The sequence below is a fragment of the Schistocerca cancellata genome, chromosome 6 (genome assembly GCF_023864275.1).
Source record: "Schistocerca cancellata isolate TAMUIC-IGC-003103 chromosome 6, iqSchCanc2.1, whole genome shotgun sequence".
NCBI classification, from domain to species: Eukaryota; Metazoa; Arthropoda; class Insecta; order Orthoptera; family Acrididae; genus Schistocerca; species Schistocerca cancellata.
In genome coordinates, this window is record NC_064631.1 from 448,070,076 (window position 1) to 448,097,254 (window position 27,179).

General features: G+C 41.0%; 1 protein-coding gene across 1 annotated transcript in view; it reads right to left on the reverse strand.

The window, feature by feature from the left end:
• Nucleotides 1-27,179, reverse strand: part of LOC126191252 (transmembrane protein 209) — a 133,810-nt gene that overhangs the window by 70,955 nt on the left and 35,676 nt on the right. Inside the window, exon 4 of the mRNA XM_049932061.1 lies at nucleotides 21,435-21,584. Within this exon, the coding sequence (XP_049788018.1) occupies nucleotides 21,435-21,584 (150 nt within the window). The remainder of the gene's footprint in view (nucleotides 1-21,434; nucleotides 21,585-27,179) is intronic.

Sequence of the window (27,179 nt, forward strand, 5' to 3'; positions counted from 1 at the left end):
AACTGATCTGCATGCCTCCTCAGCAGAATTAATACATAGAGAGACATTGCAACTAACAGGGGCATTTGTAGACATGAGTACATTGCCTGATCTGGTCACATCTACCTTTGTTGGACGTCTTAGAGATCATGTGTCTAGCTTCTGACCTCCACAACCATCCAGACTAAGAACAGTTTTCCCTTTTATCCATAGCAGTCCGACCACATGTTCACATGTCAGGCTGTGTACCAATTACACCAAATCAGCTCATCAAAAGCCTCACACTGGGGCCCACCACGTCTTCAAGAGGGGAAACTGTACACTAGACATTCCAGTCAATGGGAAACATGCTGTAGTCTCTATCGACAGAGTCAAACAGACATTTTTTAATGTGCACTGCCCCCTGCTGAGATTTCACAGACACAGCCTCACCCAGCACCCTTTCCAACAGCAACCACAACTGTCAGTTCTGTTTGTTCAGTGGTGGGCATGTGTTGTGATGCATATGTTTACAAACTTCATGCTGTCAAAAACTGTTTTCACACCACCCATCAGGGGGGCTTTGTTTCTATTACACTGAAGTGCCAAAGAAACTCGTATAGGCAAGCATATTCAAATGCAGAGGTATGTAAACAGACAGAATATGGCTCTGCTGTCAGCAATGCCTATATAAAACAAGAAGTTTCTGGTCCAGTTGTTAAATCAATTACTGCTGCTACAATGGCAGGTTATCAAGATTTAAGTGAGTTTGAATGTGGTGTTATTGGCACGTAAGTGATGGGACACAGCATCTCTGAGGTAGCAATGAAGTGGGGATTTTCCCTTACGACTATTTCACGAGTGTACCATGATTATCAGGAATCCGGTAAAACATCAAATTTCTGACATCGTTGTGGCCGGAAAAAGATTCTGCAAGAACGGGACCAATGATGACTGAAGAGAATCGTTCAACACAACAGAAGTGCAACCCTTCCATAAACTGCTGCAGATTTCGGTGTTGGGCCATCAGCAAGTGTCAGCATGCGAATCATTCAATGAAACAACATGGATATGGGCTTTTGGAACCTAAGGCCTACTCGTGTACCCTTGATGACTGCAGAACACAAAGCTTTAAGCCTCGCCTGGGCCCGTCAACACAGACATTGGACTGTTGATGACTGTAAACATATTTCCTGGTAAGATGAGTCTCATTTCAAATTGTATTGAGCTGATGGACATGTACGGGTATGGACACAATCTCATGAATCCCCAGACCCTGCATGTTAACTAGGGGCTGTTCAAGCTGGCGGAGGCTTTGTAGTGGTGTGGAACGTGTGCAGCTAGAGTGATACGGAACCCCTGATAGGTTTAGATACAACACTGACAGATGACACATACTTAAGCATCCTGTCTGATCACCTGCAGTCATTCATGTCCATTGTGCATTCCGATGGTATTGGGCAATTCCAGCAGGACAATGTGTCATCCCCACACATCCAGAATTGCTACAGAGTTGTTCCAGGAACACTTTCTGAGTTTAAACACTTCTGCTGGCCACCAAACTCCCCAGACGTAAATATTATTGGGTATCTGGGATGCCTTGCAATGTGCTGTTCAGAAGAGATCTCCATCCCCTCATACTCTGACAGATCTATGAACAGCCCTGCACGATTCATGGTGTCGATTCCCTCCAGCACTACTTCAGACATTAGTCAAGTCCATGCCACATAGTATTGTGGCACTTCTACGTGCTTGCTGGGGCCCTACACGATATTATGCAGCTGTACCAGTTTCTTTGGCTCTTCAGTATATATTCTCTGTGTGTCTGTTTATTCTTAGGCCTGTAAAAAATTTCAAGTTTTTTATGTATGCTCCATGCAACAGAGAATTGTTGATGTCTAGTCATTCTAGTTACGAGTAACCAGAACAGTTTTGTTCTTTTCTGGCAGAAACATCTTCTCACATTTGCTGAGTTCAGAGGGCCTTACTGCATTATATAATTTTTACCAGCAAGAACAAAGTAACTGACAGAGAACCAAGATGATGTTCCTGCAATTTTATCATAATATTACACTTGATTAAAAGCTGAACAACCAAGATCACAGCTCCATGGCCAAAGTAGTGATCCTGATGTGAAATGCCTGTTGTAATACACACATTTGATGCAATACTATTGAAAACAATTTGCAAGATGATGGAAAGCCTGACACCACACACATCAATGTTTCAAGACTCACAGTACTACCACAGTTCTTCTCGTCTCACAATCTGGCCTTCTCTTACCCACAAGTCGAAGCCAGCTTCTTCTACTTGGGCATAACTACTGATGCTATATTTTCATTGGTCATAAGTCAGCTCCACCACCAGTAGATTGCCGAGCTGCAGGGCATAATTGTCACGCCGACTGAAAGCAGTTTTTACTACTAACTGAAGGCAGAGTTAGTCAGAAGGGTTTTGGCTTCACAAGATGAACACCTCTGTCAGGTTCTAACACAAGAGGACATAGGCAACCAGCAACCATTCAAATACTTGAAACACCTGCGGAGTAAGACTGACATTGGTATGGTTCCAGACAACCTGTTACAAAATATTTACCAGTCCTTTGCCGTCTACCACCAAAGTGATGATAGCATCCCAGTCAGATATGTCTTTGGATTAGAGATGGGCAAAACTGTTCTTTTTCAAAGATTGGATCAGAACTGGTCACTCACTAGAATTAACTAGCTCTTTTTCATGATTCAGCACTCACTATTCACTCACAAAAAAAGTAAAAGGAAGGTACATTGCCTTTTTAATTTGGGTCACTAAACCTTATCTGATTTGGTCCTATTTTTAAAGAACACGCAAAGAGGAGTAATAATTGTGTGTTATGTCCCTAGTAATTTTCAGATTCAGATTTTGTCTGCAGCAAAAATTCTTTCTTGAGATGACAATGCTGTCAAAACATCTTTCAGCTCAGCATTTAATTTACAGCAGGAGTCACAGTCCAAATGATCAAGCTTATTGTTGACCCACTATTGCTCATAACAACTACTGTGCCTCAGACCTTGAAGCTCTTGCCTGGACAACACAGCAGAAACACTCATTCCATCACAAAAGAAGCACTAGAGATCTGATTGCCAAGATGAGTGGCTGAGTACATTCTGTCTGACAGGAGAGTGAATGTAAGCATGAGAAAAGAACTGAGAGTGAAAAACTTAAATGTGCAGACTAAAGAATACAAAAACAATTAGAAGAATTGTCACAAGAATGTCACAAGAATGGAAGACGACAGACTGCCAAAACTGGTGATAATTATTACCCAGTGGGCAGACGATACTTAGGAATACCGCGGAAAATCTACAGTTTCAACCAAGAAGGCATAACAGACAAATGCCTAATACAAGCAGAGAGAAGAAGAAGAAATATCATATTAAAAATACCACGATTTTTTAAAGAAACTGTGATTATAATGAGTTTTGTAATTGCATACAAAACTCTGGTCTGATGTAAGAGGACTCCTGAAGGCATTAACCTGTTCAGGTCAAATGAATAAATACAAAACTAAACATAATATACAGCTTGTCTCATGATGAATGGTCTATATTCAGGGATATGACAGGAACGATCATTTTAAGCAAAAAACTTAATGTGTACACACGTGCTATTCTGAATGATTTCCAAGATAGAACATATTTAATGTACATTGTTCCTTATTTTCTTTATCGTTCAATACATTTCCATTTACAACATATCATAGTAGTGTAGACGAAGTCAGGACGAATAATCTGATATAGGACATGTGGTCTGTCAAGTCTGGAAACTACCGCAAACTGGCTTACCTACACCTCAACACATGCTTGTTGTGCATGATTTTCTGTATTCTCTCACTCTCTTCATGCAACCTATAAGGCATTGAGAAAAAATTACTAGGGTCTTTTTAAAGGAAATTTAATGTAGTTTAATTCTGTACTGTGACAAGTTTTCACTCTAGTCCATGTATTTCATGTTCTTTAAGAAAAACATACAAAAGTTACTTTCAATATGTTCCATCTCAGAAACCATTTGGAATATGGCATATGTCCCTATTTATTTTTTTGCTTCAAATGACTGTTCCTGTTGTATCTCTGAATATCACCCATTCCTCATGAGAGAATATTTATACATTGGCTATCATGTATGTTAAAATAATTATAATTTATACATACCATTATATTTAGTCTCCTATCCACCAAAGTAATTAAAACCTTAGTAAAGTCTACCAAAGACAGCAACTATAAATGCAACAGAAATAGAAGGGGACATTCTACTACACCTAACAAGAACACACATTACAACAAGAAAACAGAAGAGCAACAACACAACACGATGACAACTAGAACAAATCACATAAGGGTACAAAAAATAAAGAGCTGAACTCAGATGGAGAAGTGCTCAGTCAAGAAAGCGAGTTGCAACCTGTATCACTGCATCAAGAGGGAAGCAAACAGAGTGACGCCTCAAGTCACCATTTGGTCTACTCCGCGGGATCTCATCCGTGAAAGCGGGGGATGAGCAGTGAGCTAGCTTGCAATCTGATTCCTGAGAATAGTGGGGAGCAGTCAGCTATTGAGAAGGTCCGATCGATGAGAGTGGTGGTGAGCCTGAGCTGTTGTGAGCGTACTGCTGCCTAGATCACTTAGTGATGCACTCCGACCGCATGGTAGCTGAAGACAGTAGCTTTTATAATCGCTGGTAATGCATTCCGAGTGCGTAGCTAAGTCAAAGAATAAGAAGTAACAACTTGCTCAAAAATATGTAAGCATTTGTTTAGCTTCTGAAATTTGAGATATTCTTTTGCAATCAAGAGTGGGAATATGATGCTGGAAGTGTTTTCCACCTTAATACATCATAATGAATCACTTTGATCTCGTTTGCCTTGGTAGCTGCACACTCAACATGGCAGAATGTGAAGCGAAAGGCCCCAGATTCGATTCCTGGTTGTGTCAAAGTTTTTTTTTCCCCACTTGGAGATTGAGTGTTCTGCTTACTTTCATGTAGTCCTAATTAGTATTACTATTGGGATAGCTGAACGGGTAACTGCTCGACAGAAAAAAAAAGGGGGGGGGGGGCTTGCTTTATTTTCTGTTTTCATGGATGAGAAAAGCTTCATGTATTACCAAGGTATGCAAATACACATTTGTACATGTGTCTATACGACTTTTTTGTAGTTTGGGGAATGTTTTCTTTTGGATGTGGGGTGGGGCACTGCTGCAGCAGCCTAGTGCAGAATTTTCATTCTGCTCATTCCAGCCACCAGAGATTCATTTTGAAATCAGATGAGCTACTATTTATTTTTTCTGAGTAATTTTTCACTAACTCTTTAGATAGATCTGGCTCTTTGAATCAATTCAGGAGCAGACTGCCCATCTCTACTTTGGATGCAGTGGTGGACCTGGCAGATAAATTACAGGATGTGTTGTCACCTATGCCCATCAGAATGATACCTGCACAGTGCGACGGTTGGCTCTGGATCGGCTAGTGATAGCCAAGGCAGAATTCGGCTGCATGATATGTGAAGGCATCATGTACCCATCTAGCAGTCCCTGGTCTTCACCAATCCATTTGGTTCCAAAGAAGTGCAGTATGTGGCAGCCAAGGTGCGATTACAGAATGCTTACTGTCTGGACAGTGCCAGATTGGTGCCCAGTGTCATTACTCAGTGGCAACTATGCATTGTGTGGCACTCATCAATGTAGTATGTTCTACTGTGCAAAGGCCTGAATACAAATACCACACACTGAAAAAATATCCCTTAGAGGGCCATAATAATCCTGTTTGGCCTATTACAGAGCAAGTTTATGATGCTTGGCCTCCTGGTAAAACAGAGGTCCATCAATTCTGTATTACAAGGGCTGATCTTCTGTTTCACCTATTTACACAACATACACAGACATTCTCAGTCTCACCTGAACAGTACTGTGTACCTTGTGAAGGTACTCAAACAGATAGATCAATACAGCATGGTACCGAACACGATGAAATGTATCTTTAGTCAACCACAAGTGACATTCCTTGGCCACTGCATTTCTGTCAGGCTCCTTAGTGCTACCTCACAAAGTGGAAGCCATCCTCCAGATTTCCCCGCCGACCACAGTCAAAGAATTAGTGTTTCCTCAGACTGCTGTAACACTTATATCGATTACAAGTAGGTTTATATTATGGAACTGTGTATCTGCAGTTATTAAATGTGTATTCTGTGTTATTTAAACTCCTTGATCTGTGGCAAGAAAATTAGTTTTGTAATGTACATAAAAAAAAGCAAAAGAATATGTTAAAATGATTAATAATTATGATACATTTATGTTTAAAAAAATGTTTATTGAAAGCTGGTTCATGCTTAGGGCACTTGTATTTGTAACATGTAAAAGCTGTAGGGAAGTCCCCTGTAACGGAAGTGGAATGGTGTGATGTGAAAGGTGGTTTTGGCAGTTGAACTGAGCTGCCCCTTTGTGTGAACAGCTGACAGTATGTGGCTAGCCATAGCACGGTACACTTTGACGGTGCTAAGAGAAGCAATTAGAAGCTGCTTTATAAAGGATTTGCCTTGTATGTGGATCTGTATTTGGCATTCTAGCATAAAGGAATGGCTCTAATATGTTTAAAATCCGACGCCAAAGAGAGATTTTATAGAGCATTCTAACATCAAGAGCCGTGAGTACAGTTAGCCGCCATGTCGCTTGCCACTAATCTTCACCACTGCTTCACTAACTTCATACATTCAGTAATGTATATTGGCATGAATCAGTTAATTTGTGTGTTGTTTTAATAATAATCACAAAAACATAAATTCGTGTCCGGAACCATATTTTCTATCCTGATCACGAGCCTGTGCAGGGTCCTCACCTAAGTGCTACTAAAACTGAGTATCTTGATCTAAATGAACAATTCTTGCATTCAAGTGTTTAAAAGTGATTTTTTGTATAATGTAAAAGGAGTAGTACCGTATTTATTCGAATCTAAGCCGCACTTTTTTTCTGGTTTTTGTAATCCAAAAAACCGCCTGCGGCTTAGAATCGAGTGCAAAGCAAGCGGAAGTTCTGAAAAATGTTGGTAGGTGCCGCCACAACTAACTTCTGCCGTCGAATACATGTAGCGCTACAAAGGCATGCTTTGTAGGCATAAAGATAAATACTGGCGCCAAAACCTCTGCGTCAGTAAATAAATTAAAAAAAAAAAGGTGGAAGACGAGCTTTTTTTTCTCCGCCCCGAGTTTCGACCACTGCATTTTCATACATTATCCAAAAAGTAAATACAAATTCCGTATTGTTCATCTTCGAATGTAGTAGAATTTCAATGTACTACGAAAATCCAACTGGCAAGACTGTTTGAGATGTTTTTCAATATGGCCAACTCTAAGTTCTGAATTTTTTCCTACCTGTGAGAAGAGATGGTTGCTAATAGTAACCTGATGAAATGTGAATCACAAGCAGTATTCTCTTCACCATTCACCATAAGAATAATACGAATATAAACATTTTGCCATGTGTTCTTCCGTGTTTGTTGCTATCTCATTTAAATCCTGTCTGCCTAATAAACTACAAAACTAGAGTGAGACAACAGCAAACGCGGAAGAATACACTTATCGTGTCATGTTTATATTCGTATTATTCTTAGCCTAATAGTGATACAGTCAGGAATGAACCACGGCAACTGACTAGATTTTTAAATCTAAGATCACTCTAATTTCTGTGCAGAATTTGATGAACTAAAGAAGCGGCCGCAAAGATTTTCAAACGGAGAAAAATTTTCGCCTAACTCTCGTTCAGAACATGTTCTATCATAAGCAGCCTATTATTTGGTTCTTGTTGATCATTCTCAAAGAAAGCAGCAGTGTAAGTAACAACAAATAGCAGTCTCTTGACATTGCTTCGCTAATGAGACGATTCGCCTCTTTTTAGTTGTAAGTGGCAGTAGCGCGCACAAAATCAAGCCATGCCGCGAACGGCGACAGGCCGTAAACACGCACTATCAGAATGCGACAAACAATGCATGACACAGTACAGTGATGCATTTTCAGCTTAGAGTGACGTAAACACCTATAACAGAGAAAACGGCACTTATCAGATCAAACAAAATAAGCAATCGATTCAAACCACACGAAGCACGTGAAAAAGGAAGGGTACCCGTATAAATACGGACGGAGCGCCTGACGCATAGCAATGGCTACCTGGTAAAGCTTACGACTCGAACCAAACTACTGTAGCTGTATCGTCATTCATTCGACCTAAATTGTGTCTCATATTACAATGGACCAACTTTGTTTCGATTTGGAGGTGCAGCCTAAAACTTTTCTCTCCCCTTGAATTTCGAGTCTCAAATTTCAGGTGCGGCTTAGATTCGGGAAATTTTTTTTTTCCTTTGTTTCGCGTCTGATTTTTCAGGTGCGGCTTAGATTCGAGTGCGGCTTAGATTCGGGTAAATACGGTAAAAGTTAAAGCTAAAACCTCAAAATTGAAGTTGGATAGGCTTTTGCTAAAGTATCCTTAGTTTATTACAAAATATAGTTTTGTAGGATTACTGTGCAAAATTGTGTAAATATTATTGTCCTGAATATCTGCTCCACAGGTGATAAAAAAGCAAATAAGTTATGCTCATTTTCAAAAATAGTGTGGTTTTGATTTATATCATGAATAGTTCCTTTTCTGAAGTTAATTAAGCCCAGTGTTGTATTTTATTGTCTTGTAAAGTAAATTATGAACTATTCCAAATGAAATGAATTATTAGCTTTTTGAATTAGTCTTTTCTACTGTAATAATCAAAGAGCGTTGACTAGTGAAACTATACTAGTTTATGGGTCCCCATCATATTCTCCACCTACTAGGAAAAAATTGAACTATTACTGTTGCTAAGAAAAACTGATATATGTAGAGGAGTTCAAACAGCGCATTTATGACATTATTTATCTTTATTTGTGCTTTTTTTTCATGTTAGTCAAGATAAAAGCCTCTCGTGTCAAAATTTAGTTCTGCACTTCATGCAATAACATCTCAGTATTTGATTAAGTAATGCTCTTGAGTGTAGTTGTCAGTAGTATGAGCTTGGTGCAAAATTACTTCCTATAATTTACTGGTGTGTGCATTATTGGTAACTACTGCTACACAAAATTCCAAGTGCACTGTGTCAGTTTGTATCCTGCTTACTATTCAAAGGGAAATCTCAACGAAAGTAACTTCATTAATTCCTTTTTTCTTAAACATACATTTTCAAATTAATGTGCCTAATTGGGCTGGCGACTGTTCATTTTTTTCCATTCATTTATGATTTTACCACTTTCATTAACTCTTAAGGTTCAAGTCCATTTGGTTTTCCTGTTAATTTCACCAAATTCAAAATTATAATCTGATACTTTTGTCCATTACACACAAGCACGGTCAACCTTTGAAATCCTCTCAGAGGCTAACATTAGCGTGTTTCACGTTAGAGGGATATGTTAGTGATATAACACCAAAACACAGGAACCTTTGACAGCTGCGCTAGGAAGTCCTAAACACAAAGGAAACACAGCAATTTCATGGACAGATCATATGAATGCTGAGTTTGAGAATTCCAGTCATGGAATAGTGGACACTGAGTGACAACCAACCTAGCTGCATTGGCACTGGATGGAGCATCTTGTCTACTCACAGCAGTCTTTCTTAATTTCTAGCCAATTGGTGACTTCCATACACTATACTTGTTTCATGTAGATGCCATAGGGCCTTAAGTCTCCTTCAAATGGCTACTTGTACCTGTAAAGTTTCTGAAAGTATTTGTATGGAGTGTAGCCATGTATGGAAGTGAAACGTGGACGATAAATAGTTTAGATAAGAAGAGAACAGAAGCTTTCGAAATGTGGTGCTACAGAAGAATGCTGAAGATTAGATGAGTAGATCACATAACTAATGAGGAGGTATTGAATAGAATTGGGGAGAAGAGGAGCTTGTGGCACAGCTTGACTAGAAGAAGGGATCGGTTGGTAGGACATGTTCTGAGACACCGAGGGATCACCAATTTAGTATTGGAGGGCAGCGTGGAGGGTAAAAATCGTAGAGGTAGACCAAGAGATGAATACATTAAGTAGATTCAGAACGATGTAGGCTGCAGTAGGTACTGGGAGATGAAGAAGGTTGCACAGGATAGAGTAGCATGGAGAGCTGCATCAAACCAGTCTCAGGACTGAAGACCACAACAACAACAACAACAACAACAACAACCTGTAAACTATGATCGAACATTCCATGCGATGACCAGAAGCAGCACTAATGGACAATATCTCAGCAGAAACTTTGGCCTACTACATGGTATTCAATTGGGTGTAATGATTTGATTGCCCACTCCACATCACGGCAGACCATAGAAAACAGTTCGAGTCAGATCTATTTGCTAAGTTCACAAAGTTCTTCAGTACAAGCCACCATAGAACAACGCGCTGCCACTCAGTTACCAATGGGATGATTGAGCCTCGTCACGGGTCTCTCAAAGCTGCACTGATGTACCACCAAACCAGTGAGGACACATGTTTTTCCAATGATTTTGCTTGGATTGCGAAACACCTACAAAACTGATCTGACATCTCCTCTGCAGAACTGGTAAATGGAATGACATTGTGACTACTCGGTGAATTTGTAGATGTGACTACTCTGCCTGATCCAAACATGTCTAAGTTCGTCACACACTGTAAAGTGCCCAAACTCAACAACGACCAGAAATGGACTAGTTTTCACATTTGTACACCCTCTGCCAGGTACTTTATTGTGAACAGCTGAGTAATCACATACATATAGTGATGTGAGCACATGTCCATATGTGCTGCTGCACACGGATGCTGTCAAACGAGCCCTTGGACCATCACACATTGGGCCCCACCGGCTCCTCAAGAGGGGAAACTGTATACTAGATACTTCTGTTGGTATATGTTTTCGGAGGGCCAGCCCCTGCTGAGATTCCACAGATGCGCCTCGCCCAGCACCTGCTCCAGCAACAGCAGCTCCTATAGCTGCACCAGTCACAACATTACCAGGGGACCAATGCACCACAAGATCTGGTCTATGCATCTATTTCCCATTGCATTACTTGCAAGGTGTTCTGCTTTTGCCAAGGGGGCTGTTGTAACAACTGTGGCTGCTAGTGCTGTTTGTGCAGTGTAGTGCTTGTGTGTTGTGGCACTTATGTTTACAAAAATCGCATTGTCAAAAATAGTTTTTGTGCCAGCCACCAATGATGTTGTATTTATATTATACCCTCTGTGTTTCTGTTTATTATTAGGCCTACAGAAAAAGTCTTTTTTTTTATGTGTGCTCTACGCTACGCTTGGCAGAGACAGCAAAGGACTTGGAAGAACAGTTGAATGGAATGGACAGTGTCTTGAAAGGAGGATATAAGATGAACATCAACAAAAGTAAAACAAGTATAATGGAATGTAGTCGAATTAAGTCGGGTGATGCTGAGGGAATTAGATTAGGAAATGAGACACTTAAAGTAGTAAAGGAGTTTTGCTATTTGGGGAGCAAAATAGCTGATGATGGTCGAAGTAGAGAGGATATAAAATGTAGACTGGCAATGGCAAGGAAATCGTTTCTGAAGAAGAGAAATTTGTTAACATCGAGTATAGATTTAAGTGTCAGGAAGTTGTTTCTGAAAGTATTTGTATGGAGTGTAGCCATGTATGGAAGTGAAACATGGACGATAACTAGTATGGACAAGAAGAGAACAGAAGCTTTCGAAATGTGGTGCTACAGAAGAATGCTGAAGATAAGGTGGGTAGATCACGTAACTAATGAGGAGGTATTGAATAGGATTGGGGAGAAGAGAAGTTTGTGGCACAACTTGACTAGAAGAAGGGATCGGTTGGTAGGACATGTCCTGAGGCATCAAGGGATCACAAATTTAGCATTGGAGGGCAGCGTGGAGGGTAAAAATCGTAGAGGGAGACCAAGAGATGAATACACTAAGCAGATTCAGAAGGATGTAGGTTGCAGTAGGTACTGGGAGATGAAGAAGCTTGCAGAGGATAGAGTAGCATGGAGAGCTGCATCAAACCAGTCTCAGGACTGAAGACCACAACAACAACAACAACAACAACATACGCTACCATGAACTGTCAATGCCTGTGTCATTCTGGTTACAGATAAACAGAGCAATTTTTGCTTGTTTCTCGCAAGAACATCTACTCACATAAACCATGCTTGGAGAGTCTTACTGTATTATCTAATTTGGACCAGAGAATAAAGTAGTAGTTGGTAGAGAGAACCAAGATGTTGACTGCGCAATTTAATTATAATTCTATGCAGGATTAGCAGCCTGAAGATCAGGATCACAATCAATACAATTCATGACATTATGTAGTTCCATGAGAAATCTACATTTGAATTTATAGGATTAAGTAACCATTTTTATTTCTCCCTTTTTGTTAAGTGTCCTGTAATAATTTATGTGCAAAGCTTTTCTCGACTGGCCAAGTATTGTATCTGGGTCCTGAAACCCCTGTCTTGGACCAAGGGATCTTTTCCACCAATGTCAGCCTGAAACCTCTGTCTTGGATCAAGAGACCTTTTCCACCAACTTCAGAAGACAAAAGTCTTGTATAAATTCTGTGACTGATATTATTATCATCCTACTTTTTTTGTCCCCCCCATGAACCATGGACCTTGCCGTTGGTGGGGAGGCTTGCGTGCCTCAGCGATACAGATAGCCGTACCGTAGGTACAACCACAACGGAGGGGTATCTGTTGAGAGGCCAGACAAACGTGTGGTTCCTGAAGAGGGGCAGCAGCCTTTTCAGTAGTTGCAAGGGCAACGGTCTGGATGATTGACTGATCTGGCCTTGTAACAATAACCAAAACGGCCTTGCTGTGCTGGTACTGCGAACGGCTGAAAGCAAGGGGAAACTACGGCCGTAATTTTTCCCGAGGGCATGCAGCTTTATTGTATGGTTAAATGATGATGGCGTCCTCTTGGGTAAAATATTCCGGAGGTAAAATAGTCCCCCATTCGGATCTCCGGGCGGGGACTACTCAAGAGGACGTCGTTATCAGGAGAAAGAAAACTGGCGTTCTACGGATCGGAGCGTGGAATGTCAGATCACTTAATCGGGCAGGCAGGTTAGAAAATTTAAAAAGGGAAATGGATAGGTTAAAGTTAGATATAGTGGGAATTAGTGAAGTTCGGTGGCAGGAGGAACAAGACTTCTGGTCAGGTGACTACAGGGTTGTAAACACAAAGTCAAATAGGGGTAATGCAGGAGTAGGTTTAATAATGAATAGGAAAATAGGAATGCGGGTAAGCTACTACAAACAGCATAGTGAACGCATAATTGTGGCCAAGATAGATACACAGCCCACACCTACTACAGTAGTACAAGTTTATATGCCAACTAGCTCTGCAGATGACGAAGAAATTGAAGAAATGTATGATGAAATAAAAGGAATTATTCAGATAGTGAAGGGAGAAGAAAATTTAATAGTCATGGGTGACTGGAATTCGAGTGTAGGAAAAGGGAGAGAAGGAAACATAGTAGGTGAATATGGATTGGGGCTAAGAAATGAAAGAGGAAGCCGCCTGGTAGAATTTTGCACAGAGCACAACTTAATCATAGCTAACACTTGGTTTAAGAATCACGATAGAAGGTTGTATACATGGAAGAACCCTGGAGATACTAAAAGGTATCAGATAGATTATATAATGGTAAGACAGAGATTTAGGAACCAGGTTTTAAATTGTAAGACATTTCCAGGGGCAGATGTGGACTCTGACCACAATCTATTGGTTATGACCTGTAGATTAAAACTGAAGAAACTGCAAAAAGGTGGGAATTTAAGGAGATGGGACCTGGATAAACTGAAAGAACCAGAGGTTGTACAGAGTTTCAGGGAGAGCATAAGGGAACAATTGACAGGCATGGGGGAAAGAAATACAGTAGAAGAAGAATGGGTAGCTTTGAGGGATGAAGTAGTGAAGGCAGCAGAGGATCAAGTAGGTAAAAAGACGAGGGCTAGTAGAAATCCTTGGGTAACAGAAGAAATATTGAACCTAATTGATGAAAGGAGAAAATATAAAAATGCAGTAAATGAAGCAGATAAAAAGGAATACAAACGTCTCAAAAATGAGATCGACAGGAAGTGCAAAATGGCTAAGCAGGGATGGCTAGAGGACAAATGCAAGGATGTAGAGGCTTATCTCAATAGGGGTAAGATAGATACTGCCTACAGGAAAATTAAAGAGACCTTTGGAGATAAGAGAACCACTTGTATGAACATCAAGAGCTCAGATGGAAACCCAGTTCTAAGCAAAGAAGGGAAGGCAGAAAGGTGGAAGGAGTATATAGAGGGTCTATACAAGGGCGATGTACTTGAGGACAATATTATGGAAATGGAAGAGGATGTAGATGAAGATGAAATGGGAGATACGATACTGCATGAAGAGTTTGACAGAGCACTGAAAGACCTGAGTCGAAACAAGGCCCCTGGAGTAGACAACATTCCATTGGAACTACTGACGGCCTTGGGAGAGCCAGTCCTGACAAAACTCTACCATCTGGTGAGCAAGATGTATGAAACAGGCGAAATACCCTCAGACTTCAAGAAGAATATAATAATTCCAATTCCAAAGAAAGCAGGTGTTGACAGATGTGAAAATTACCGAACAATCAGTTTAATAAGTCACAGCTGCAAAATACTAACACGAATTCTTTACAGACAAATGGAAAAACTAGTAGAAGCTGACCTCGGGGAAGATCAGTTTGGATTCCGTAGAAATACTGGAACACGTGAGGCAATACTGACCTTACGACTTATCTTAGAAGAAAGATTAAGGAAAGGCAAACCTACATTTCTAGCATTTGTAGACTTAGAGAAAGCTTTTGACAATGTTGACTGGAATACTCTCTTTCAAATTCTAAAGGTGGCAGGGGTAAAATACAGGGAGCGGAAGGTTATTTACAATTTGTACAGAAACCAGATGGCAGTTATAAGAGTCGAGGGACATGAAAGGGAAGCAGTGGTTGGGAAGGGAGTAAGACAGGGTTGTAGCCTCTCCCCGATGTTATTCAATCTGTATATTGAGCAAGCAGTAAAGGAAACAAAAGAAAAATTCGGAGTAGGTATTAAAATCCATGGAGAAGAAATAAAATCTTTGAGGTTCGCCGATGACATTGTAATTCTGTCAGAGACAGCAAAGGACCTGGAAGAGCAATTGAACGGAATAGACAGTGTCTTGAAAGGAGGATATAAGATGAACATCAACAAAAGCAAAACGAGGATAATGGAATGTAGTCGAATCAAGTCGGGTGATGTTGAGGGTATTAGATTAGGAAATGAGACACTTAAAGTAGTAAAGGAGTTTTGCTATTTGGGGAGCAAAATAACTGATGATGGTCGAAGTAGAGAGGATATAAAATGTAGACTGGCAATGGCAAGGAAAGCGTTTCTGAAGAAGAGAAATTTGTTAACATCGAGTATAGATTTAAGTGTCAGGAAGTCATTTCTGAAAGTATTTGTATGGAGTGTAGCCATGTATGGAAGCGAAACATGGACGATAAATAGTTTGGACAAGAAGAGAATAGAAGCTTTCGAAATGTGGTGCTACAGAAGAATGCTGAAGATTAGATGGGTAGATCACGTAACTAATGAGGAAGTATTGAATAGGATTGGGGAGAAGAGAAGTTTGTGGCACAACTTGACCAGAAGAAGGGATCGGTTGGTAGGACATGTTCTGAGGCATCAAGGGATCACCAATGTAGTATTAGTGGGTAGCGTGGAGGGTAAAAATCTTAGGGGGAGACCAAGAGATGAATACACTAAGCAGATTCAGAAGGATGTAGGATGCAGTAGGTACTGGGAGGTGAAGAAGCTTGCACAGGATAGAGTAGCATGGAGAGCTGCATCAAACCAGTCTCAGGACTGAAGACCACAACAACAACAACAACAACACTTTTTTTGTAAATTATATCTGTTTAAAATAGTCTGTAGTTCACTATTATTTCCAGTGTTGTGCTACTCTCTTCCATCCTTAATCTATCATCACTTCAGATCTATTCCCATGTGTTCATGCAGACAAGATCAAAATACACCTGTAGTGGGAAATGAATATGATGCTTCAGGAGCAGTAGTAGAGTAGTGAGTGGTCATTCCAAGCCATAAACCTAAGAGCGTGGTTCCACCTTTCGATAACCCACACTTACACTCAAAATGAAAGGTTGAATCGTATTAGGGATCTGACAATGCTGATTAGCATCCACTCTGGTGTTACAGATTTTCCCTCTTCTGTAAAGAGAGTAAAGGTTTAATGACCTGTAAATAATAATGTCAGTGAAGACGTAGTACAAAGACGGTGTTGGTGAATGAAATCAGCAAAGACCATTTCAAAAGAATGATTCTGATACTTGCCTTAAGCGACCTAGGTGACCCACAGAAAACAAAATCTGGATGACCAAATGGGGAACCGAAACCTCATCTTCTCAAAAACTAGTCCACTGTTTTACCTCTACACCAATCAGCTCTATGCCGATGATATACCAGGTGGTTAGAATTAAACTTTCCCTATTTCATACAGTATAACACGGAAACTATTTACCGTATGAGAGCAAAACTTGGTAGCATTAATGTCAAGGATGGGAAAGAGAAATAATGCAGAATCCATTCAATTGACACACTTTTAATGTGCTGCTATGGTACAACATACCATTACATACTGGTACCCCTACTGCTACAAAAGGGGCTCAATATAGTGCCCATCAGTGTCCAGAAGCGTATGCAAGTGCAGGACTGTATTCTGCACAGCAGAACGAAGCATGTCCGTAGGTACACTGGCTAACTTTCTTGATATGCTGTGCTTCAGATCAGTACAAGTGTGAATGTTCCCCTGGTAAATCCTATAACCAGAAATCACAGGGAGTGAGCAGGTGATCATACCAACCAAGCATTTGGAAACAATTGGCTAATAATTAGATCATTTCCAAATGTGTTTCAGAGAAGCAGGTGAAATTCACAAGTGATGTGCGATGTGTGGTGGGCCCCATCTTGCATGAAAACTGTCGAGTTCAATGCTTCTCTCTCTTGTAAGGCGAGTATGACATGATGGTGAAGCACATCGCAGTAATGTCGGCCAGTCACACTGCATGTCTTTGGTCCTCGAGCGCCAACATGTTAAAAAAAGAATGGGCCAAAGATGAACGTACCCGCAAAGCCAAACCATACAGTGACACCTTCACCATACAGAGGAACTTTATGCTCAGTAACCAAAGGTGAAGGTCCCTGCACTTTGCTATTGTGTGTGTTCACTTCACTGGTCAGAGAAAAATGAGCTTCGTCTGTCCATAGGATGGTCCAGGGCCAGCCCTCACTAGCTTCAATCCTTGTGAGAAAGTGGAGAGCGAAGTCAACATGTCATTGCGCGTTCTGTGGTGCAAGTTGCTGTACGATATGGATCTTGTATGGAACCATTTGAGAATGGTTACAAGCACATTCCATACAGTGGACCATGGGATGTTCAACTGCATGACACAGCATGCACACTGCCTGACAATTGGGAATTGCGCACAGTGTTGTCTTCCATAGCAACAGCGATTTCATCAACCACCTGTGGTGCAACCAGTTGTCGACCTCTTGCCAAGGCAAAGTCCAGTTATCCAGTTGATTCGAGTCCGCCCCGATAGCTGGGTGGTCAGCATGACGGATTGCCATCCTACGGGCCCAGGTTCGATTCCCGGCTGGGTCAGGGATTTTCTCCGCACAGGGACTGGGTGTTGTGTTGTCTTCATCATCATTTCATCCACATCCAGCATGCAGGTCACCCAATGTGGTGTCGAATGTAATAATACCTGCACCAAGGCGTCCGGACCAGCCCCGTAAGGGCCCTCCTGGTCAATGACACCAAATGCTCATTTCCATTTACAGCAGGTGGAGAAAGAGGACCCTTCCGTAATCCTTTCAGCAGACAATATTCTTGAAGTGCTGCTGCAGTATTACTGTTGTTTTGATAGTAGAGCTACACCATAGTGCTCTGTTCCTTTTGTCAAAGCTCACATTGACATGTCACCAAGAGCACTGTGACCGGTCAAGTTTGTGAGGCTAAACGGACGATGACTTATCATGACATGTGGCGGCCATAACTGAAACCAGACAGTGGCACTGTGATGCACAGAAATCATGCATCCCATACTCTGGGCATTGATGCTACCAAGTATGGTACTCCTACGGTAATTAGTTTCCATTTTATAATGTTTTAAATAGGGAAAGTTTAATTATAACCACACGGTATGTGAACAGTTTAATAATTTAAGCATTCAGAAAAATTTTCATTCTGAAAAGTTTTCTTAAACTGTGTCAGTGTTGTTTACCATGACACTCTAAAAGATTCTGATGTAATGTTACTAATATTTTTATGTAAAGGACAGCCTACGTGCACATATCTAAACTGCATTGGATGAAACTCATTTTTATTCTAGAATAGGTAGGAAGCTTAATCTCATACATTCAAAGATTACTAAAAGTGGCTGCACACGCACTGAAGATGGCATACACAACAGCAAACCAACTGACGTCACCATAGTGGACACCAGTGGAAAGCTTCAAGATACGGAAACAGAAGATCGCAGATAAACAGCGGGTGACTGTAACCATGTAAACGGAATGGGTGCTTTACATCTTGCATGAAATGTCAAATATCATATGAATTTGGTATAAGCTTTGTGTCACAACTGTTGACTTAAGATAAAGACAGATAAAGAACATTTTGATATACTTTTTGGCACTTTATGTCGAACTTCTTGGGCTGACTCCTGACGTGGATGAAATCAGCTGCATGATCAGCTGCATAAGAGTAAAATGAGTCACAACAATAGACGAAACTTGGTGAGAGAGCATCAAAGACAATTAGCTACTTTTTATCCAAAGGAAAGCTGATGAACGCTTTTATGAGTTCTAGGCCATGACTAAGGTGAATTACTCTGCAGCGAGTTTCAACCACGGAAAAGCATAATCACTCGTTCTGTATTCTCCTCCATGCTAACTTCTTTCACTTGTCTCACACACACACACACACACACACACACACACGTTTTCACACTGTGCTTTGTAAAGTTCTGTGTCCTCATATTGAATAACTCTATTCAAATCATTGTGTGGTTGACTGTTGACTTTTGAATGGTTATGGTTTTATACACGGGTGTAGAATTTTCCGGCACTTTGGAAAAAGAAACTCAGCGGAAAAAAGAAAAAAAATGTTTTGGGAAGATTTTTGATGTGAAGCAACATGTACCCTGCATATTTTCCTATTACGGAAGTATAAATTCTAATTCCACCAAAAACCGTATGTTACATTCCCATGCATTGAAATCGAGATTGCGATGCGCTTTTATAAGCCAGTCATAGCTCACGTCATGTGACCTCGCCAGCTGATGACAGCGGATATTCAGGGCACAGGACACATGATGTAGTCAGCCAATTAGCAACATCACTGTTAAGTAGCGCTGACACACAAACAAGAAAAGTTGATGGTTTAAATTGATATATATACTGTTACTAAAACAAAAGAAAAGCTTTCACATATAATGTTGGTCTCTAAGGTTAATAAGCTGCAAGAGAAACTAAGCTTCCATATATAATGTTGATCTTTTTGGCTTATTACACTCTAAGATATATCACACAAATGTGCGAGTAAAATTTTTAATAATGAGATAAATGTCTGATCTGCTGGGCTCAAAATTCTTCTAAATGGCTCGTCATCAAAGAGTTGATTTTTAAATGAGAGTCAAACGCTGCGTGATGTAAGAAATTCGTCGTACATTCTCACACATAGTTCAACTTGAGTAAAAGGAAATTTACTTTGGAAGTAACGCTTTTCAAATCACCATTCGCAATATTTTCCCGCGATCTGTTAGAAATAGGTTTGTTTCAGCAGTTGCCAGAGAGTGCCAGGTGCCACCACACTTGTGCAGCTATGATGACGGAGGCGGCCCGAATGTTCGTAATTGTCAAACATTAAAAGATCTTACATTATGTCATAAAAGAAGCAAGACATCAGAGGATACCACAAAAGCATCGGAATGTGCACATTTAAAATGCACATTCATATGTTCAGATTCTCAATGAAGTAGTCCTCGACTTGATACCATAAGCTTTTCAGTGTGGTTTTCGGGATGTACTGTACCAGTATTGTATTATCTCTTTACTATGGCATAATGCCACACGTACTAGAAGATGAAAATGTGCACTTGAAATGCAGCGAACAGTTGAACCCAGCCAATAGTGTGGAATTAAACACTGTTTCAAATACACCGACTGCCTCAGTGGAAAAGATTAATAAAAGCTGAATTTCTTTAGCATACCAGCAAAAACAACTTCATTGTTCTGCAAGGGGATTAATGCTCGAGTGTCAGAAAGGTGGAAATAAAATAAAATAAAACCTGAAACTAATAACAAATTTTGCCTTCTGTAACTATGTGAATGTATTTTAATTCACTTGATAGCTTCGGCCACAGAAATCCGTTTTGTTTTCATTTGACATGGGAGCATTAAACGAAGAGGAAGCAGCAAGATCACGGGTCACGTGGAGACTACCCACTTCTCCACTGTAACACAAACTGCTCTGCGCATCAGCCCTGGATCTATGATATCTCTGAACCGGGACAATACTTGATACCTTCTATAGCCAGAAGCACATGCGCACAAGCCTGCTCATAACTGCTATAAGGACTCTGATGTAAACGGTTGTGACGTCACGTTCATCGGAAGCAATTTTTTGTTATGAAGCATTGCATAGTCTTCATAAACCCTTTGACACATTTCGCTGCTGGCAGACGCTTGTGTGAGTACTGTGTTTTGTTGTTGTATATGGCGAATTTCCTTTGCAATTTAAGTTTTATTTTCGTTTTTTTCTCCTGTTCATCTTTTATTGCTGCAGTATTACTCTGCAGCAACGGGATATAGTAATAACCTTTGTTAGCATATTGGTTCTTACCAGTCAAAACTACAAAAATTTAACTGAAAACTAAAACCAATGAAAAATTCTCAGAATTCTAAAAAATTACCGAATTTTTCCAGGATCTCCCGGGTCGTGTACACCCTGATATAGTAAGTCCCATTGTGAAGTGATAAGCATATAGTATTCTGCTGATGTTATTAGTACACTGATAATACTGGGTGGACAAATTTAAAAGCTTGATTGGTAAAGAGTATCTTTCATAAAGGATCTTGCAGCTACAGCCCTACAGAACTGTCCATAAACACATTGTACCATCACAAGCTTAACTGGAGCACATCTGTCTACAAGCAGTACTGTCTACCAGAATCTGTTCAGAAGCAGCCACGCCTTGCATCTATAGTTTGAAGTATCTTTCCTTCTCTCCTTCAACTGCCTATCTTCCCTCTGGCTTTTGTACTTCTTATTTGATTTTTCTTCATGCCAAATGCATTTTCTGAAGTCCCAAAATCTCCAGATTCAAGTTTGTAGACACACACACATACACACACACGACTTACTTTCACTCAACGTTGGAGACATGCCAGATGAACGCCAGCTTAGAGCAGAGAAGTTAAGTCGAGTTGAAGACAAACCCCGGCCTGACTGTGACAGTTGAGAACTTTCTTTGTCCTCCGTAGCAGGTTTTTGTGAAACTTTGATGAATGAATCTGTAACAGAAAATCAACTACATAACAAAGGGAAATTTCTTACAGTTTGTTATGCAGATATCTGTAATTTGGTACAAGTGTTAGATAACTACAAACTCTTTACCTGAAGCATGACAACTTGTTACATCCTGCAGTGCCAATGTTCATTTAGCCATTATAAATAAATAAATATGTATTTGTTATTAGCCCCCAAAAAGAGACAATATTCTATAAAATTATAGTATATGCTCCTTTATGTGTGGGAAGAATACACAGAAGGCAAAACTGAAACATTTATGATCATAAAATAAAATAAAAAAATAAAAATAAAAAATAAAATAAAATAAAAAAATAAAATAAAATAAAAAATCAAATGGTGCGAAAAATTATATTTTGAGATGCAGTGAGTGCTGCTATTCTGAAAGACGATTCTACAGTGCAGTAATGTTAAAGTTATACTGCATCACACTAAGTCAAATCTAGCAAATCAACAAAAAGATTACGAGTACTCTGTTATATGATTCGACCTGAACATTTTCAGTATGGCAAATGCTTCGAGAACTGAGGAAGTAAATAAATTGGAAGGAAGTAAGTTTTGGGTTTAACGTCTTGTCGACATCAAGGGCATCAGAGATGGAGCGCACACACAAAATGATTCATGGATGGGGAGGTACAGGTAAAAAATCCATGCCCTCTCAAAGCAACCATCCCAGCATTCTCCTGGAGTGATTTAGGAAAAAGTAAACAGACTATCCAACAGTAATAAAAGCAATTTGACAACACAGGGCAGATTAAGGTGAAGCAGAGGGTTGGATGAAAAGTATGGAATAACCAACATTGTTAAGCCACGTGTTAAGGTCAACGATGCCATCTACAGTACATGCTGTCATGTGAAAGCAGTTAATAATTTGCACTGCAACATCAACTATGAAACTCACAATGACAGATGTTACATTGGGAAGGTTGTAACATAACATCTTTTCACTGTGAACAATACTTCCAGCCTTTTAAATGAGCTGTGTTAACATACAGGTTTGAGAATTACTCTTCAGATGGGATGTTCACACACGTCTCACTTGGCTGTAACAAACATGGCATTATCTGCAAGGAGAACATTAAGTACCTGTTTTCATTGCTAACTACCAGAAACTCTTTGGTTGGAGCAGAACCCAACAAATGCTGTTAATTTATAATGGTTTCACTATGCTTTCTTTCTTTCTTTCTTTCAGGTAATCGTTTCCAAAAGACAGCCTTGACTTACCCAAACTGAGGGCACACTGAATAAATCCGGGAATTGCGGAATCAGTGGATACAATGAATATTTAATTTATTTGGCCTCCACAACATGAGCACCCCTTGTGGTTATTGTAATGGGAGGAAGGAAAATTAGGATTCAGTGGAGACACTTGTGAATCCCATCTATCTGCAATTGTTTCTGGCTAATAAGAGAAAAATTCTAACAGGAAAAGGATAGTAGCTTTTGAAACATATTGCTTCAGAAGGAAGTTGAAGATTAGATGAATAAATCAGATAACTAATGAAGAAATCCTGAATCAAATCATGGAGGCAAAATTTATGGCACAACTTGTAGAGAAGAAATGATCTGATGATAGGACCCATGCTGAGGCCACAAACAATAGTTAATTTGGCAATGGAGGGAAGTGTGCAGGGGTAACAACTGTAGAGGAAGAATTAACAACAGTAAGCAGGTTCAAGTGGATGCAGGTTGTAATAGTTATGGAGAAAGAGAGAGACTTGCAAAGGCTTTACTAGTATGGAAAGTTGCATTAAATAAGTCTTCACATTTACGAGGTACATTCAAGTTCTAAGGCCTCCGATTTTTTTTCTCCGGACTGGAAAGAGATAGAAACATGCGCATTGTTTTAAAATGAGGCCGCGTTCATTGTCAATACGTCCCAGAGATGGCAGCACTGTACGGCAGATGGAATTTTACCGCCAGCGGCGAGAATGAGAACTGTTTTAAATACTTAAAATGGCGACGTTTTCCTTACTTGAACAGCATGCAATCATTCATTTTCTGAATTTGCATGGTGTGAAACCAATTGAAATTCATCGACAGTTGAAACAACCTAGCGCTCGCACAAGCCGGCCTGACGACATGATCGAGAAAGTGGAGAGAATTGTTTTGGGGGATCGCCGAATGACTGTTGAACAGATCGCCTCCAGAGTTGGCATTTCTGTGGGTTCTGTGCACACAATCCTGCATGACGACCTGAAAATGCGAAAAGTGTCATCCAGGTGGGTGCCACGAATGCTGACGGATGACCACATGGCTGCCCGTGTGGCATGTTGCCAAGCAATGTTGACGCGCAACGACAGCATGAATGAATGGGACTTCCTTTTCGTCGGTTGTGACAATGGATGAGACGTGGATGCCATTTTTCAATCCAGAAACAAAATGCCAGTCAGCCCAATTGAAGCACACAGATTCACCGCCACCAAAAAAATTTCGGGTAACCACCAGTGCTGAAAAAATGATGGTGTCCATGTTCTGGGACAGCGAGGGCGTAATCCTTACCCATTGCGTTCCAAAGGGCACTACGGTAACAGGTGCATCCTACGAAAATGTTTTTAAGAACAAATTTCTTCCTGCACTGCAACAAAAATGTCCGGGAAGGGCTGCGCGTGTGCTGTTTCACCAAGACAACGCACCCGCACATCGAGCTAATGTTACGCAACAGTTTCTTCGTGATAACAACTTTGAAGTGATTCCTCAAGCTCCCTACTCACCTGACCTGGCTCCTAGTGACTTTTGGCTTTTTCCAACAATGAAAGACACTCTCCGTGGCCGCCCATTCACCAGCCGTGCTGTTATTGCCTCAGCGATTTGCCAGTGGTCAAAACAGACTCCTAAAGAAGCCTTCGCCGCTGCCATGGAATCATGGTGTCAGCGTTGTGAAAAATGTGTACGTCTGCAGGGCGATTACATCGAGAAGTAACGCCAGTTTCATCGATTTTGGGTGAGTAGTTAATTAGAAAAAAAATCGGAGGCCTTAGAACTTGAATGCACCTCGTAAGATCACAACAACAACAACTTAGCCATGCAGAATGAATGGTAATTGTAGCTTCGAAGCAGAATCATCATAACAGCAACAGCAGGCAAAATTTTTCACAGAAAAATAGCATGAAAATATTAGAGGCAAAAATACTTCATATTGCTTGAAATACAAATAATTAGTATGTCTACCAAGTGTGGTTGAAATTGAGTCAGTCTCTCTCTCTCTCTCTCTCTCTCTCTCTCTCTCTCTCTCTCTCTCTCTCTCCCCCCCCCCCTCTCTCTCTCTCTCTCTCTCTCTCCCCCCCCCCCCTCTCTCTCTCTGTGTGTGTGTGTGTGTGTGTGTGTGTGTGTGTGTGTGTGTGTGTGTGTGTGTGTGTGTGTGTGTGTGAGAGAGAGAGAGAGAGAGGGGGGGGGGGGAGGGGGGGAGGGGGGGAAGGGGGGGGAGGGGGGAGGCAGCGCTCATGCCTGTCATTCTCACATCTCTTCCTAAACCTCTGGCTCAATTTCAACCACACTTGGTAGACATACTAATTATTTACTTATAGTCTGGAAGGAAGTACTGTGGGGTTAATAACCCCCCAGCTCCTACTGAGGCTCAGGTAACACAGGAGGTGAACATAAAGAGATAGAGAGGGGAAGGAGGTGATGGATGAAGAGAAGGGTGAGGAGGGTAAAATGGATGAAGAGAGTGGGAAGAGCATATGTACAGAGAGAGGATGATGAGACCAACAGACAGAAACAGAGGCCTGTTTAGAATGAACATTGCTACTTTTTGTTGCATTATGATGAATCGTCAGTTCATGAATCTTGAAAATAGGTAGGAGACATTTTCACAGAATGACTGTTTCATTCCACTGCAGCACAGTATATGAAGTTTTGAAATTTCATGAAAAACATAATATTCCTCAACTGGAACTTGAACCCAGAAACTTGACTTTTCAGGCAATGCTCTTCCCAAATGAGCTATTCTGGCACAACTCACAGGATGAGGAGTCATGGTGGTAAAAGAAAAAGGTGACAAAATATTTTAAAAAGGGGATACACAATCTTAAAAGGGCGATTAAAATGTGACAAACTATTTCAATATACAGATATGACACACACGAATTGTTGTTTCCAGGTCTCTCGGGTGTCCAGCCGGATGCAATTGTTGAAGTCCCACGATATTTCGGCGAATAACCTTTCCGCCATTATCAGATGGTTCTGATGGAATGGTCTGTCTGCTCATTGTCAGTGTTATTTATGTCAGTCGGTCGGGCTTCGATTTCCTGTGCCGACGGTCCGATTGCAGTCGCCGACATTCCGTTTGCAAGCGCTGACGCTTCGATTGTGGCCGCTGACAATCCGTTTGTGGGTGCCAACCCAGGTCCGCGCCCACCCCGGCATTGCGCCGGGTGGTGGAAGATGCACAATCCCGTGAAGTGTCCTTTGCGGCTGTCGTAGAAGGGTCTTGTGCCCGCTTGTGGCATGACTCCTTGATGGAGTTAAGTAATTGTTGCCGTGCCTTGCTTAGTTGAAAACCTGTGTCTCGGTTTATGAGATTGTCCGTTACGCGAATTTCAATGGCCTCCTTGAAAATGCTGTCCCAGTAGAAACTGGTAGGGGCCAGAATCTTAGTCTCTTCGTATTTCGCGTTGTGTCGAGTTTCCAAGCAGTGTTCTGCCAGTGCCAATTTGGTGGGCTGGCCTAATCGCGGGTGGCGTTGGTGTTCTTATGCCCACTTTCTTGGGGCCAAATCCATCTTTCACTGTCCCCAGTAGCGCCCGTATCTCGGATGGTGGTAGGAAGACCGTGTCGATTTTGTGTTGTTTTAGCAGTCTCCCAATTTTTGATATTGCGTTGCCTGCATATGGTAGAAAGGCAAAGCTTGTCTCCTCATCTTTAGACTGTTTTTCATCTGGGTTTCTGTCGTGTTTCCGTCGTCTGAGGGCTGTCTGAATCTGTCATTTGCTGTATCCGTTCTTGTGAAACACATTTTCTAGGTGTTTGAGTTTTTTATGCAGACTTTGTTCGTCCGTTATCGAGTATGCCCTACGAACCATTGTGTGAGCATCCTGTTGAGTTGTGCAGCATGGTGGCAACTCGAGGCATGTAGATATAGGTCCGTATGTGTAGGCTTGCGGTACACGCTATGACCCAGTGTGCCATCAAGAAAGGGTAATTTCCCTTCCTTCTCGATTTCCATGGTGAACTGTATGTTATCGTGGATGGAATTTAGATGTTCTAAGAACGTCTGTAGATGATCAGGTCTGTGGGGCCAGATGACAAACGTGTTGTCCACGTATCGGTTTCGGTTCGGCCGCTTGAAGTGCGTCGTCTTTGAAACTCTCCATACATAAGTTGGCTGCCACTGGTGAGAGAGGGCTCCACATAGCCACACCGTCTGTTTGCTCATAGTATTGGCCGGTGAAGATGAAGTAGGTGGATGTAAGTACGTGCCTGAACAGTTGTGTCAACTCGAGACCGAATTTCTCGCTGATAAGGTGAATCGAATCTTCTAGCGGGGCCCTTGTGAACAGTGACACAACATCAAAGCTCACCATGATGTCTGTTTCTCGTATGGTCAGCTCCTTGAGACGACGAATGAAGTCTGTTGA